Source organism: Mirounga leonina, unplaced genomic scaffold, assembly GCF_011800145.1.
Source record: "Mirounga leonina isolate KUSES-001 unplaced genomic scaffold, KU_Mleo_1.0 Mir_115, whole genome shotgun sequence".
Taxonomy (NCBI): domain Eukaryota; kingdom Metazoa; phylum Chordata; class Mammalia; order Carnivora; family Phocidae; genus Mirounga; species Mirounga leonina.
In genome coordinates this window covers 86,113,429-86,125,517 of record NW_023270268.1, presented here as the reverse complement: position 1 = coordinate 86,125,517, position 12,089 = coordinate 86,113,429, and the positions used below count along the sequence as shown (strand labels likewise).

The 12,089-nt window shown below is 37.5% G+C and overlaps 1 protein-coding gene across 1 annotated transcript in view; it reads right to left on the bottom strand.

Moving 5' to 3' along the window:
• LMLN (leishmanolysin like peptidase) overlaps positions 1–12,089 on the bottom strand; it is a 76,943-nt gene that overhangs the window by 20,770 nt on the left and 44,084 nt on the right. The window contains exon 12 of the mRNA XM_034999974.1: positions 6,043–6,153. Within this exon, the coding sequence (XP_034855865.1) occupies positions 6,043–6,153 (111 nt within the window). The remainder of the gene's footprint in view (positions 1–6,042; positions 6,154–12,089) is intronic.

Below are 12,089 nucleotides of genomic sequence, written 5' to 3'. Positions count from 1 at the left end.
TTGTAAAGGATTACTGCTATTTTTCTTCTTCTCCCACATGCCTGTTGGGGGAAAAAGCCGAGGTTAGATTTCTTATTTTAAGGAAAATTGATACTTGCTTCATTTAAGTTAACAAATATAGCAATAAAACATTTTTAGGGGAATTATAGCTTCTTGAGATAAAATGTGTAAAAGACCTACCACAGTCTTTGGTAAATGTGAAGCAGCACAATGTAATAGCAAAGCAAAGGTCTATAAACCTTCACACAGGCTTGGTTTCAAATACCAGCTTATTTGATATTTGATATTTACTTAATTTTCCTGAGCTTCAACTATAAAGCACTCAGTGTCTAGCACATACAAGTTACTCAATAAATGTAATTTCACTGTCCACACCACTTTTATAAAATCTTTATATAAGGCAATTTTATAACTTTCTATGATAAAGTTTCCAATGAATATGACCAGTAGTTCTTATTAAGTCACTTCCTTGATACTATGAAATTCATTTCCTTTTTCTTTAAAATAAAACAATACATAATATTTACCTTAAATTAATTAAAATATGAGTTTTGCCTAAATGGGTAAAGAGGAGTAAGGAACTTAAAAAATACTGATTTAAAAAGTTCCAAAGTTAGAGCTGTTCAAGATTCATGGCATATAATTCTACAGCAGTTCGGCCTAATAGAACTTTCTGCAATGTGCTGTCCAATATGTCTAATCATATAGTGGCTATTAACCACTTGAAATGTGACTAGTGCAACTGAGGAACTGAATTTTAAATTTTATTTAACTTTAATCAATTTAAATATAAATTTATATAGCCACATGTGGCTAGTGGTACCATAGAAAGAACCTTATTTTGTGTGTACATAGATTCAAATGATTCCAGTGAGTAAGGCTCTGTCTTTGCTCAAGTGTTCTCTCCTCATACCAGTCACCCAACAATGAAGAAGGAGAGGTATCACAGCTGAAGTTAAGCACCAGCCCCTGCACTCAATAATGGTCATACTGGAATCTAAGATAACTCAGGGATATAGCCAGACTGGGTCTATGGTACCAGAAGTTGGCTTCTGTGCTATAAGGACTCCTGGATGTCAACGTTTCAAAAGTGGGACATTTGAATGCTTATGACAGGGATTAGCAAACTTCAATTTTTGGGTCAAATCCTGCCCATAACTGCTTTTTTGGTTTCTATGTTTCTTCTACAACTGTTTTTATAAATAAAGTATTACTGGAACATGGCCATGCTCATTCATCTTGTCTAGGGCTGCTCATGATGTACAAAAGCAGAGTTGAGTAGTTGTAACAGAGACTGTTATGACTGAAAAACTAGGAAGAGGAGTTAGGTAATAATGCACCACTTGTCTCAAAACAGAGAACCTTATTTTGTGTACAAAATATTTGCTAATTGGCCCTTTACAGAAAAGTTTGCCAACCTCTGACTTATGGCTAAAAGGAGAGAATTCAGGGGACCAAAAGTTTTAGTTTTGAAGAACGGAGAAGAGGAAATTCCCTTCTGTTTTTGGTTTTAGGTGATCCTATAATCAGGACCTAAAGCAGAACAGAGTTGCAGCTGTTAAAAGAAAAAAATCTCTAAGCTCTTGTAGCTGCAATGTTAATTACATACTTCCTTTAACACAGTGCAACAGCAGTTCCCAAACTTTGCTGCAAAGTGAATTTTAGGGATCCCTAAAAACAATACCAATGCCCGGTTCCCACTTCCAGACATTCTGATTTAACTGGGGATGGGCTGTAATGTGGGTATGGAGATTTAAAAAATCTCTAAATGATTCTAATGCACAGCAAAATTTGGGAAGTACTACGCTAGCAGACCAAGTAGTGCTGGATAGAACTAGCTGCCCACAAAGTGGCTGCAGGTGCTTCCTGATACTGCTTATTAACAGCTCTTTTCACGGCAGGATTATAACTCAGATGTCAGACTCCTTAGTAGACGCTGACTTAAACTGCTTCGAGACCTAACCCAGGGGAGAAAAGATACGAATAACATCTTCACAAGAAGTACCTGTGATTTAGTGGACAAGGCACTGGACGTGGAAAGAGAGAAGCTAAAGTCCCTCATCAGCTATATGACTCTAGGCAAGTCACTTGTCTCAACCTTTAGCTGGGACACAGCTAAAGAAATGCTGAGAGGGAAATTTATAGTGTTAAATACATATGTTAGAAAGATATAACATCTCAAATCAATAATCAAGAACCTAGAGAGAGAAAAATAAAACAAATACAAGCATAAGGAAGGCTATAATAAAGAACAGAAATTAATAAATTAGAAAACAGAAAAACAATAAAAGACATCAATGAAACAAAAAGCTACCTCTTTAAAAAGATCAATGATGTTGACAAACTCTGCTAGAGAGCAAAACTGAAAAAGAAATGGAGAAGATGCAAATTACCAAGATCAGGAATGATATGGGCTTTCACTACACAACCTACAGACATTAAAACAATAGTAAGGAACTACTACAAACTATTCTGTACACATACATCTAGTAACTTAGACAAAATGGACGAATACTTCAATGACACAAATTACCACAATTCATCCAATATGAAATAGATAAATATCAATAGCCCTGTAAATATTAAGGCAGTTGAATTAATACTTTAGAAATTCCTGGAAGAGAAATCTACAGTCCCAGACGGTTTCACTGGAGAATTCTACCAAATACTTAAAGAAGAATCAACACCAATTGCACACAAATTCTTCCAGAAAATAGAAGAGGTGGAAATACTTCCCAATTCACTTTATGAAGTTAATATTACCCTGATACAAAAAACCAAGACAGTACAAAAAAGAAACAAAGGCAGTACCATATTCTTCATGAATATGTACAGAAAAATCCATAATAAAATATTAGTACATGGAATTTAGCAATATATAGGAATAATTATATACCATGACTAAGTGGGGCTTATTCTAGCAATGCAGGGCTGGTTTAATATTTGAAAACCAATCAGTGTAATCCATCATATTAACAGGCTAAAAAAAAAAATCACATGATTATATCAACCAAAGCTGAAAAAGCATTTGGCAAAAGTCAACATCCATTCATGATAAAAACTCTCAGAAAGATAGTAAGAGAGGGGAACTTCAACTTGAAAAGGAGCATCTACAAAATACCTACAACTAACATTATACTTAGTGGTGAAAAACTGAATGTTCCCCCCTCCATTGTGTCCATGAATTAAAAAACTCAACAGAGCTAAGATGTCAATTCTCCTAAAATTGATATATAGGTTTAACACAATTCATAGAAAAATCCCAGCAAAATTTTTTTGTAGACAAGGTTATTCTGAAATTTATATGAAAGGCAAAGGAACTAGGAGAGCTAAGATGATTTGGAAAAAGAATAAAGTGGGAAGAATCAGTTTACCCAATTTTAACATACAGTATAGCTACAGTAATCAAGGACTGTGTACTATTAATGGAGTGACACACACATAGATCAATGAAACAGAAGAACACAGAAATAGACCCATATAAATACACCCAACTGATTCTCTGACAAATATAAGAAAGCAAGTCAATAAAAGAAAGACAGCCTTTTCAATAAACAGTGAACCTTGACCTAAGTCTCCCACTTTATACAAAAATTACCTCAAAATGGATCCCAGACTGCAATATAGAACATAAAGCAATTAAATTTTTGAAAAAAAAAATACAAGAATATCTTTGAGGGCGCCTGGGTGGCTCAGTTGTTAAGCGTCTGCCTTCGGCTCAGGTCATGATCCCAGGGTCCTGGGATCGAGCTCTGCATCGGTCTCCCTGCTCAGTGGGAAGCCTGCTTCTCCCTCCTCCACTCCCCCTGCTTGTGTTCCCTCTCTCTCTCTCTCTCTCTCTGTCAAATAAATAAATAAAAAATCTTTAAAAAAAAAAAGAATATCTTTGAGATTTAGGACTTCACCACTCACTTGACATTGAAAGTATGTCTCAGAAAAGGACATACTGATAGTTTGGACTTCACCAAAATTAAAAACTTTTGCTCTATAAAAGACCCTATTAAGAGAATAAAAAGAAAAGTTATGGATTAGGAGAAAATGTGTGCAAACCACATATCCGACAAAGGACTAGTACTTAGAATATATAAAGAACTTTCAAAAATCAACAGTGAAAAAAAAAAAGCAAACAATGCAATTAGAAAACTGGCATAAGACATGGAGAGATATCTCATCAAAGAGGATATACAGACATCAAATAAGCACATGAAAAGATATTCAACATCCATTAGCCATTAGGGAAATGCAAAGTAAAACCACAATGAGATATCACCTTATCTTTCAGAATAACTAAAATAAAAAATAGTGACAACATCAAATGCTGACAAGGATGTGGAGAAACTGTCATCACTCATACATTGCTGGTAGAATATAAAATGGTATAGCCATTCTGGATGAGGTCAGCAGTTTCTTAGAGAATTAAACTTGCAACTACCATATGACCCAGCAATTGCACTCCTTGGCATTTATCTTGGAGAAATGAAGATTTATGTTCACACAAAAACCTGTACACAAATGTTTACAGCAGCTTTATTCATAATAGCCCCAAACTGGAAACAACCTAGATATCCTCAACATGTGAATGCTTAGGGTGCCTGGGCGGCTCAATCTGTTAAGCAGCTGCCTTCAGCCAGGGTCTTGGGATGAATCCTGCATCAGGCTCCCTGCTCAGCGGGGAGTCCACTTCTCCCTCTACCCCTCCCCCCTGCTGTGATCTTTCTCTCTCACTCTTTCAAATAAATAAAATCTTTACAACAACAACTATAAAACATGTGAATGCTTAAACAAACTGCTACATCCATATCATGGAATATTATTCAGCCATTAACTTGAGCAAACTACTGATATACACAACCCAGAAAATTATGTGGAGTGAAAAAAGCCAATCCCAAAAGGTTATATACAGAATGAATCAATTTATATAACATTCTTTAAAAGGCAAAATTATAGAAATGAAAAAACAGATTAGTGCTTTCCAGGGGCTTAAGAGGGGTTGGAGTGGGAGGGAAGTGGGTATGTTTATAAAATGGCAACATGAAGGATTCTTGTGGTAACTGAAGTGTTCTGTATCTGATTATATCAATGTTAATATCCTGGCTGTGTTATTGTACTATAGTTTTTATAAGATGTTACCAATCAAGAAAACTGGATAAAGTATACATGGAATCTGTATATTTCTTCAAACCTGCATGTGAATCTATAATTATCTCAAAATAAAAAGTTAAAAGATATATATTTATAGGGGTACCTGGCTGGCTCAGGCCATGAAGAGTGAGGCTTTTTTTTTTTTTTTAGATTTTATTTACTTATTTGTCAGAGAGAGAGAGAGAACACATAAGCAGGGGGGAGTGGCAGGCAGAGGGAGAAGCAGGCTCCCTGCTGAGCAAGGAGCCCCATGCAGGACTCGATCCCAGGACCCTAGGATCATGACCTGAGCCAAAGGCAGCTGCTTAACTAACTGAGCCACCCAGGCATCCTAAAGTGTGAGGCCCTTGATCGCAGGGTTATGAGTTCGAGCTCCACATTGGGCATAGAGCTTACTTAAAAAAAAGGGGAAAAAAAAATATGCATAAACATATGAATGTGTGGGTATGTATATCCCCCAAACTTGAAGAATGTATTTTTAAAAAGTTTGCTAGGTGATTTTGATATTCATCCAGATTTGAGAACCATTATTCAAAAGTATCTTCATGTTTTTGGATACTCAAACAACAGCTGCATCTATGTTTATGGGTGCATTCTCTGAAGAAAACAGTAAGAATGACAGAATATGCAAAAATTTTATAGTATATAACTTATTAATTATAAATTAAACAAATGCTTATGGCTCTGGCTCCCACATTGTAGATTCTTTTCATATATGATTTAAAACAATAATGTAGCTACTTATTATATTACCATACATTATTGTACATTACTGTACATTTTGAAATTGAACTGTTTAGACCATATTTTCAAAATAGTGACATTTTAGGTTCAGGAATAAAGAACAATAGCAGAAATCAACTGTGTTATCAAAGATATAATGAGGAAATGTGTTCTTACTTTTGTTTCTGCTGGTCAATCCAGAATTTACAGCTCTTCCTGACGAAGTCACAGCCCATTCCTCGGCCCCAGTCTAACTTCTCGGCCATACTATAATTAGCCTTATACCAGCTGTGGAAATAATTCAAATAAAGCACTTATTATTGTCATTTTAAAAACAATTCCAGCATACCAATTACAATCTCAACAATGAGGAAACTAGGACCTCAAGATAGAGGAGCATTTATAAGCAAAGCCCTCGTACACGGGAACTGCTGCACATAATCACCGTAGCAAGGACTGGGAAACTTGTCTTATGGTGAGGGTACTTTCATATTTGAAAAAAAAAAAAAAAAAATCAAAACCAAAATATGTTGTCACTGTAATTTTCAAAGATGACAGAAGTCACAGAGTAGAAAGTGGTTACGGTGTGAGACAAAGGGATTAAGAGCCAAAGAAACAAAAAGAGAATGAGAGAAAAAGACAAGGTAGTAAACTGAGGAAGAAATAGTGGAATTACTAGTTGGATAAATGTTACCTAATCTGATTTAGTTGGCCCTAGTTTCTTGCTTCTCTGGCCTTGAATTTGTGATATTCCATCAATACAGGTTCTGCTTGTGACTAAAAATTACACTATTATAGTAAGACATATGAATACTATGTCTAATACTTTAAAGATGTTCTAATTTCAGAAAAAAAACCCAAAACATTTATTTGGTTTCCTGGCAAATTTAATCAAAGCCTAGGAGCCTACTTTTATTAGTTTTTCTTCTTCCCTTTTTTTTTTTTTTAAGATTTTACTTATTTATTTATTTGAGAGCAAAGGAACACAAGCAGGGAGAATGGCAGAGGGAAAGGGAGAAGAAGGCTCCCCACTGAGTAGGGTGCCAGATGCAGCACTCAATCCCAGGACCTGGGATCATGACCTAAGCTGAAGGCAGACGTTTAACCCACTGAGGCAGGCACCCCTTTCTTCTTTATTCTTAATAACAAGATTAGTTTATAAAAATTATGAAATTATAAAAAATAGTTTCTTACCTTTTAAAAAATATTTTATTTACTTATTTATGTATTTGAGAGAAAGCGAGTGACTGCACACATGCATGCCAGGGGTTGGAGTGGGGGGGGCAGAATCTCTAGTGGACTTGGTGTGAGCCCGACCTGGGGCTCAATCTCATGCCCCTGAGATCATAACCTAGTTGAAACCAAGAGTCGATGCTTAACTGACTGAGCCACCCAGGCGCCCCAGTTTCTAACCTTTTTGTATTGTATCTTATCCCTTTAGCATTACCAAAACAGTAAAATAAAAACATAGGCTCAAAGGCCGAGGGAATGATGAAAATTATTTCCTCCATTCCAGCCACCCTCCCACAAAATCAAACACAAATAGAAATATGATACAACATCTTCAAAACCTTTTTTAATTTTTATTTTTTTTTTAAGATTTTATTTATTTATTTCAGAGAGAGAGAGCAGGAGCAGGGGGAGAAGGAGAAGGAGAGGCAGATGCTCCCTGAGCAGGGAGTCCGACGCAGGGCTCCATCCCAGGACCCTGGGATCATGACCTGAGCCAAAGACGGACGTTTAACTAACTGAGCCACCCAGGCGCACCCCAAAACCTTCACCTTTTTTTTTTTTTTAAAGGACAGAACTCTCTGAGACAGAAACTGAAGACATGAATCTCAGCACTCCAATAACCAAAATGCCAGCAACCTCTGCAGCTATAACGTGACTTATGTTAATCAGCTAACACAGTTATCACAGCAGGTCAACTTGCCCAGATAGTAACAGATGCCCTCAGTATTGCACATCAGCAGTCATTTCAGCAGTGCCTAGGTTAGGCGGTCCTTCTTCCAATGGATGAAATGTAAAGTAATAAGATTCCCTTGGGAATGACCGTATCTAGACTAGGTTGAGTGCAGAGCATAGTATCAGCACTATGTCACTCAGTCACCAGCTAGGCACTCCAGCCACATTTCTTGAAACCGTCCCAATACCTTCTTTGCAGCTCTTCCTACGCTACAAGTCAATAGTTATTAAGCACTTCTTATTTGGTAGGCACTTTGTTTAATGATAAGGCTACACCAGTGAATAAACAGACACAGTTCCTTCCCTCATGAAGATTATAATCTAGTGGGGAAGACAGATGTTTAAAAAAAAATTACAACTGGGATGAGTGCTACAGAGGTTAAGTATAAGGTGCTAATAGCAGCACAGTAATAGGAAAATCTAAGTTAGTCTGGGGAATTAGGAAAGATTTGTTTGAGGAAGCAACTTTAAGCTAAACCCAGAGGATGAGCAGGAGTTGGCTGAGGGAGCAGGGAAAGCACTGGAAACAGTTTTCTTAGTGGCATTAGAGGGTTGTGAAATCAACTTACTGTATCTTAACATTTATTTCTCTTTCTTTTAAAATCAATAAAATAGAAAAAAAAAAAAGGACTGCATTGTTGGTAGTAGGGTAAATATATTTCCATGAACTTTGGTTCAGTTTCGTATACAAGAGCTAATACCTGAGTTGGCACCTACACGTGCCAAACACTTTACTAAGGACTTTACATGTATTAACTCATTAAAGGCTCACAAAACTCTATGAGGTAGGTATCACATTTTACCCTTACTTTACAGATGAGAGAACTCAGGGAAAGATACAGCAAGTAAGTAGCAAAGACGGGATTTAAATCTAGGGTTCTGGCTTCAATGTCAGTGTGCTTTATAAAAAAATGGAGATAGTTTATATCCTATAAAATTCACCCTTATAATGTGTACAATTCAATGGTTTTAGTATATTCACAGGCTTGTACAACCATTACAACTACAGGCGTATCTCATTTTCTTGCATTCCACTTTATTACACTTTGCAGATACTGCCTTTTTTGGGTTACAAATTGAAGGTTCGTGGCAACCCTGTGTCGAGCAAGTCTACTGGCACCATTTTTCCCAAGAGCATTTGCTAACTTTCTGTCTTTGTATCACACGTTGGTAATTTTCACAATATTTTGAACTTTTTCATCATTATTATATTTGAAACAGTGATCTGTGATCAGTGATCTTTCATGTTACTATTATAATTGTTTTGGGCACCAGGAACCACACCTATACAACAATAAATGTTTTGTGTATTCTGCTCCACTGACTGTTGTTCCCTGTCTCTCTCTTTCCTCAGGCCTCCCCTATTACATGAGACACAACAATATTGAAATTAAGCCAATTAATACCCTACAGTGGGGGTACTTGGGTAGCTCAGTTGGTTACACGTCCGACTTGATTTTGGCTCAGGTCATGATCCCAGGATCCTGGGATCAAGCCCCGTGTCAGACTCTGGACTCAGCGCAGAGTCTGCTTCCTCCTCTCCCTCTGCTCCTCCCCCCACTCATGCTCTTCTCTCTCTCAAATAAGTAACTAAATCTTAAAAACAAAACAAAACAAAAACCCTATGATGGACTTTAAGTGTTCAAGTGAAAGGAAGAGTCACATGTCTCTTACTAAATCAAAAACTAGAAATGATTTAGCTTAATGAGGAAGGCATGTCAAAAGCTGAGACAGGCCCAAAGCTAGGCCTGTTGCACCAGTTAGCCAAGTTGTAAATGCAAAGGAAAAGTTCTTGAAGGAAATGAAAAGTGGTATTACAGTGAACATATGAATAATAAAGAAAGTGAAACAGCCTTATTGCTGATAATGAAGAAAGTCTGAGTGGTCTGGATAGATCAAATTAACCACAACATTCTCTTAAGCCAAAGCCTAATCCAGAGCAAGGCCTTAACTCTCTTCAATTCTGTGAAGGCCAAGAGAAGTGAGGAAGTTGCAGAAGAAAAGTTGGAAGCTAGTATTGGTTGGTTCATAAGGTTTAGGGAAAGAAGACGTCTCCATAACGTACAAGCGTAAGGGGAAGCAGCAGGTGCTGTTGTATTAGCTGCAGCAAGTTCTCCAGAAGATCTAGCTCAGATAAGCAGTGGAAGTGGCTACACTAAACAACAGATTTGCAATGTACATGAAGCTTCTGTTGGAAGATGCCATTGAGGACATTCATAGCTAGAGAGAAGTCAATACCTGGCTTCAAACCTTCCAAAGGCTTCCAAAGGCAGGCCAACTCTCTTGTTAGGGGCTAATGCAGCTGGTGACTTGAAGTTGAAGCCAGTGCTCATTTACCATTCTGAAAATCCCAGGGCCCTTAAGAATTACACCAAATCTACTCTGCCTTTGTTCTGTAAATGGAACAACAAAGCCTGGATGACAGCACATCTGTTTGCAATATGGTTTACTGAATATTATAAGCCCACTGTTGAGACTGCACAGAAAGAAAAAAAAAAGATTCCTGGTGTGCCTGACTGGCTCAGTTGGTAGAGCACATGACTCTTAATCTCAGGGTCGTGAGTTCAAGCCCCATGCTGGGCATGGAGCCTACCTTAAAAAAAAAAAAAAAGAAAAAGATTACTTTCAAAATATTACTGCTCATTGTCAATGCACCTGGTCACCCAAGAGCTCTGATGGATATGGACAACAAGGTTAATGTTGCTTTCATGCCTAACATAGCATCCATTCTGCAGCCCACAGATCAAGGAGTAATTGACTTTTGAGTCTTATTACTTAAGAAATACATCGGATAGGCTGTAGTAGCCATAGACAGCGATTCCTCAGATGGATCCTGGCAAAGGAAGTTGAAAACCTTCTGGAAAGGATTCACCATTCTAGATGCCATTAAGAACATTTGTGATTCATGGGAAGAGGTCAAAATAGCAACATCAGCAGGAGTCTGGTAGACATTGATTCCAACCCTCATGGATGACTTTGAGGGTCCAAGACTGCAGGGGAGGAAGTAAGTACAGATATGGGGGAAACAGCAAGAGAACTAGAATTAGAAGTGGAGCCTGAAGATGTGACTGAATTGCTGCAATCTCATGATAAAACTTGAATGGATGAGGAGTTGCTTCTTATGGATGAAGACAGAAGGCAGTTTATTGAGATGGAAACTACTCCTGGTACAGATGCTGTGAAGACTGTTGAAAGGACAATAAAGGATTTAGAGCATGACATAAACTTAGTTGATGAAGCAGTGGCAGGGTTTGAGAGGACTGGTTCCAATTCTGAAAAAAAAACCTACTGTGGGTAAAATGCTACCAAACAGCATTGCATGCTACAGAGAAGTCATTCATTAAAGGAAGAGTCAAATAGTGTGACAAACTTCATTGTCTTCTTTTAAGAAATTATAACAACCACCCCAACCTTTACCACCCACCACCCTCATCAGCCAGCAGCAATCAACATCAGGGCAAGACCCTCCACCAGGAAAAAGGTTATGACTTGCAGAAAGTTCAGTTGATAGTTAGCATTTTTGAGCAATAAAGTATTTTTTTTTAAAGATTTTTAGTAACCTTTACATCCAAGGTGGGGCTCGAACTTAAAACCCAGAGATCAAGTGTCTCATGCTCTACTGACTGAACCAGCCAGGCGCCCCACGTAATAAAGTATTTTTAAAGATTTGATTTATTTTATCTTAATTATTTTATTTATTTATTTATTTAATTTAGAGAGAGAGAGAGAGAGTAGCATGAGCGGGGGGAGAAGCAGAGGAAGAGGGAGAGAGAATCCAAAGCTGACTCTGTGCTGAGCGTGGAGCCTGAGTGGAACTCGATCCCACCACCGCAAGATGATGACCTGAGCCTAAACCAAGAGTCAGATGCTTAACCAACCGAGCCACCTAGAAAACCCAAGTTTTTAAATTATGGTATGTACATTGTGGGGTGCCTGGCTGGTTCACTCAGTACAGCACACTACTCTTTATCTCAGGGTCATGAGTTCAAGCCCCATACTGGGTGTAGAGATTACTTAAAAAAAAAAAAGGTATATACATTGTTTTTTTAGACATAATGCTATTGCACACTTAACAGACTACAATATAGTATAATGATAACTTTTATATGCACTGGGAAACAAAAAAAAATTCATTTGATTTGCTTTAGTCCAGTGGTCTGGAGCCAAACCTGATATTTCTCTAAGGCATACCTATATCTAATTTCAGCACATTTTCATCAGCCCTCAAAAAACTATGTCCCCATTAGTAATCACTAATC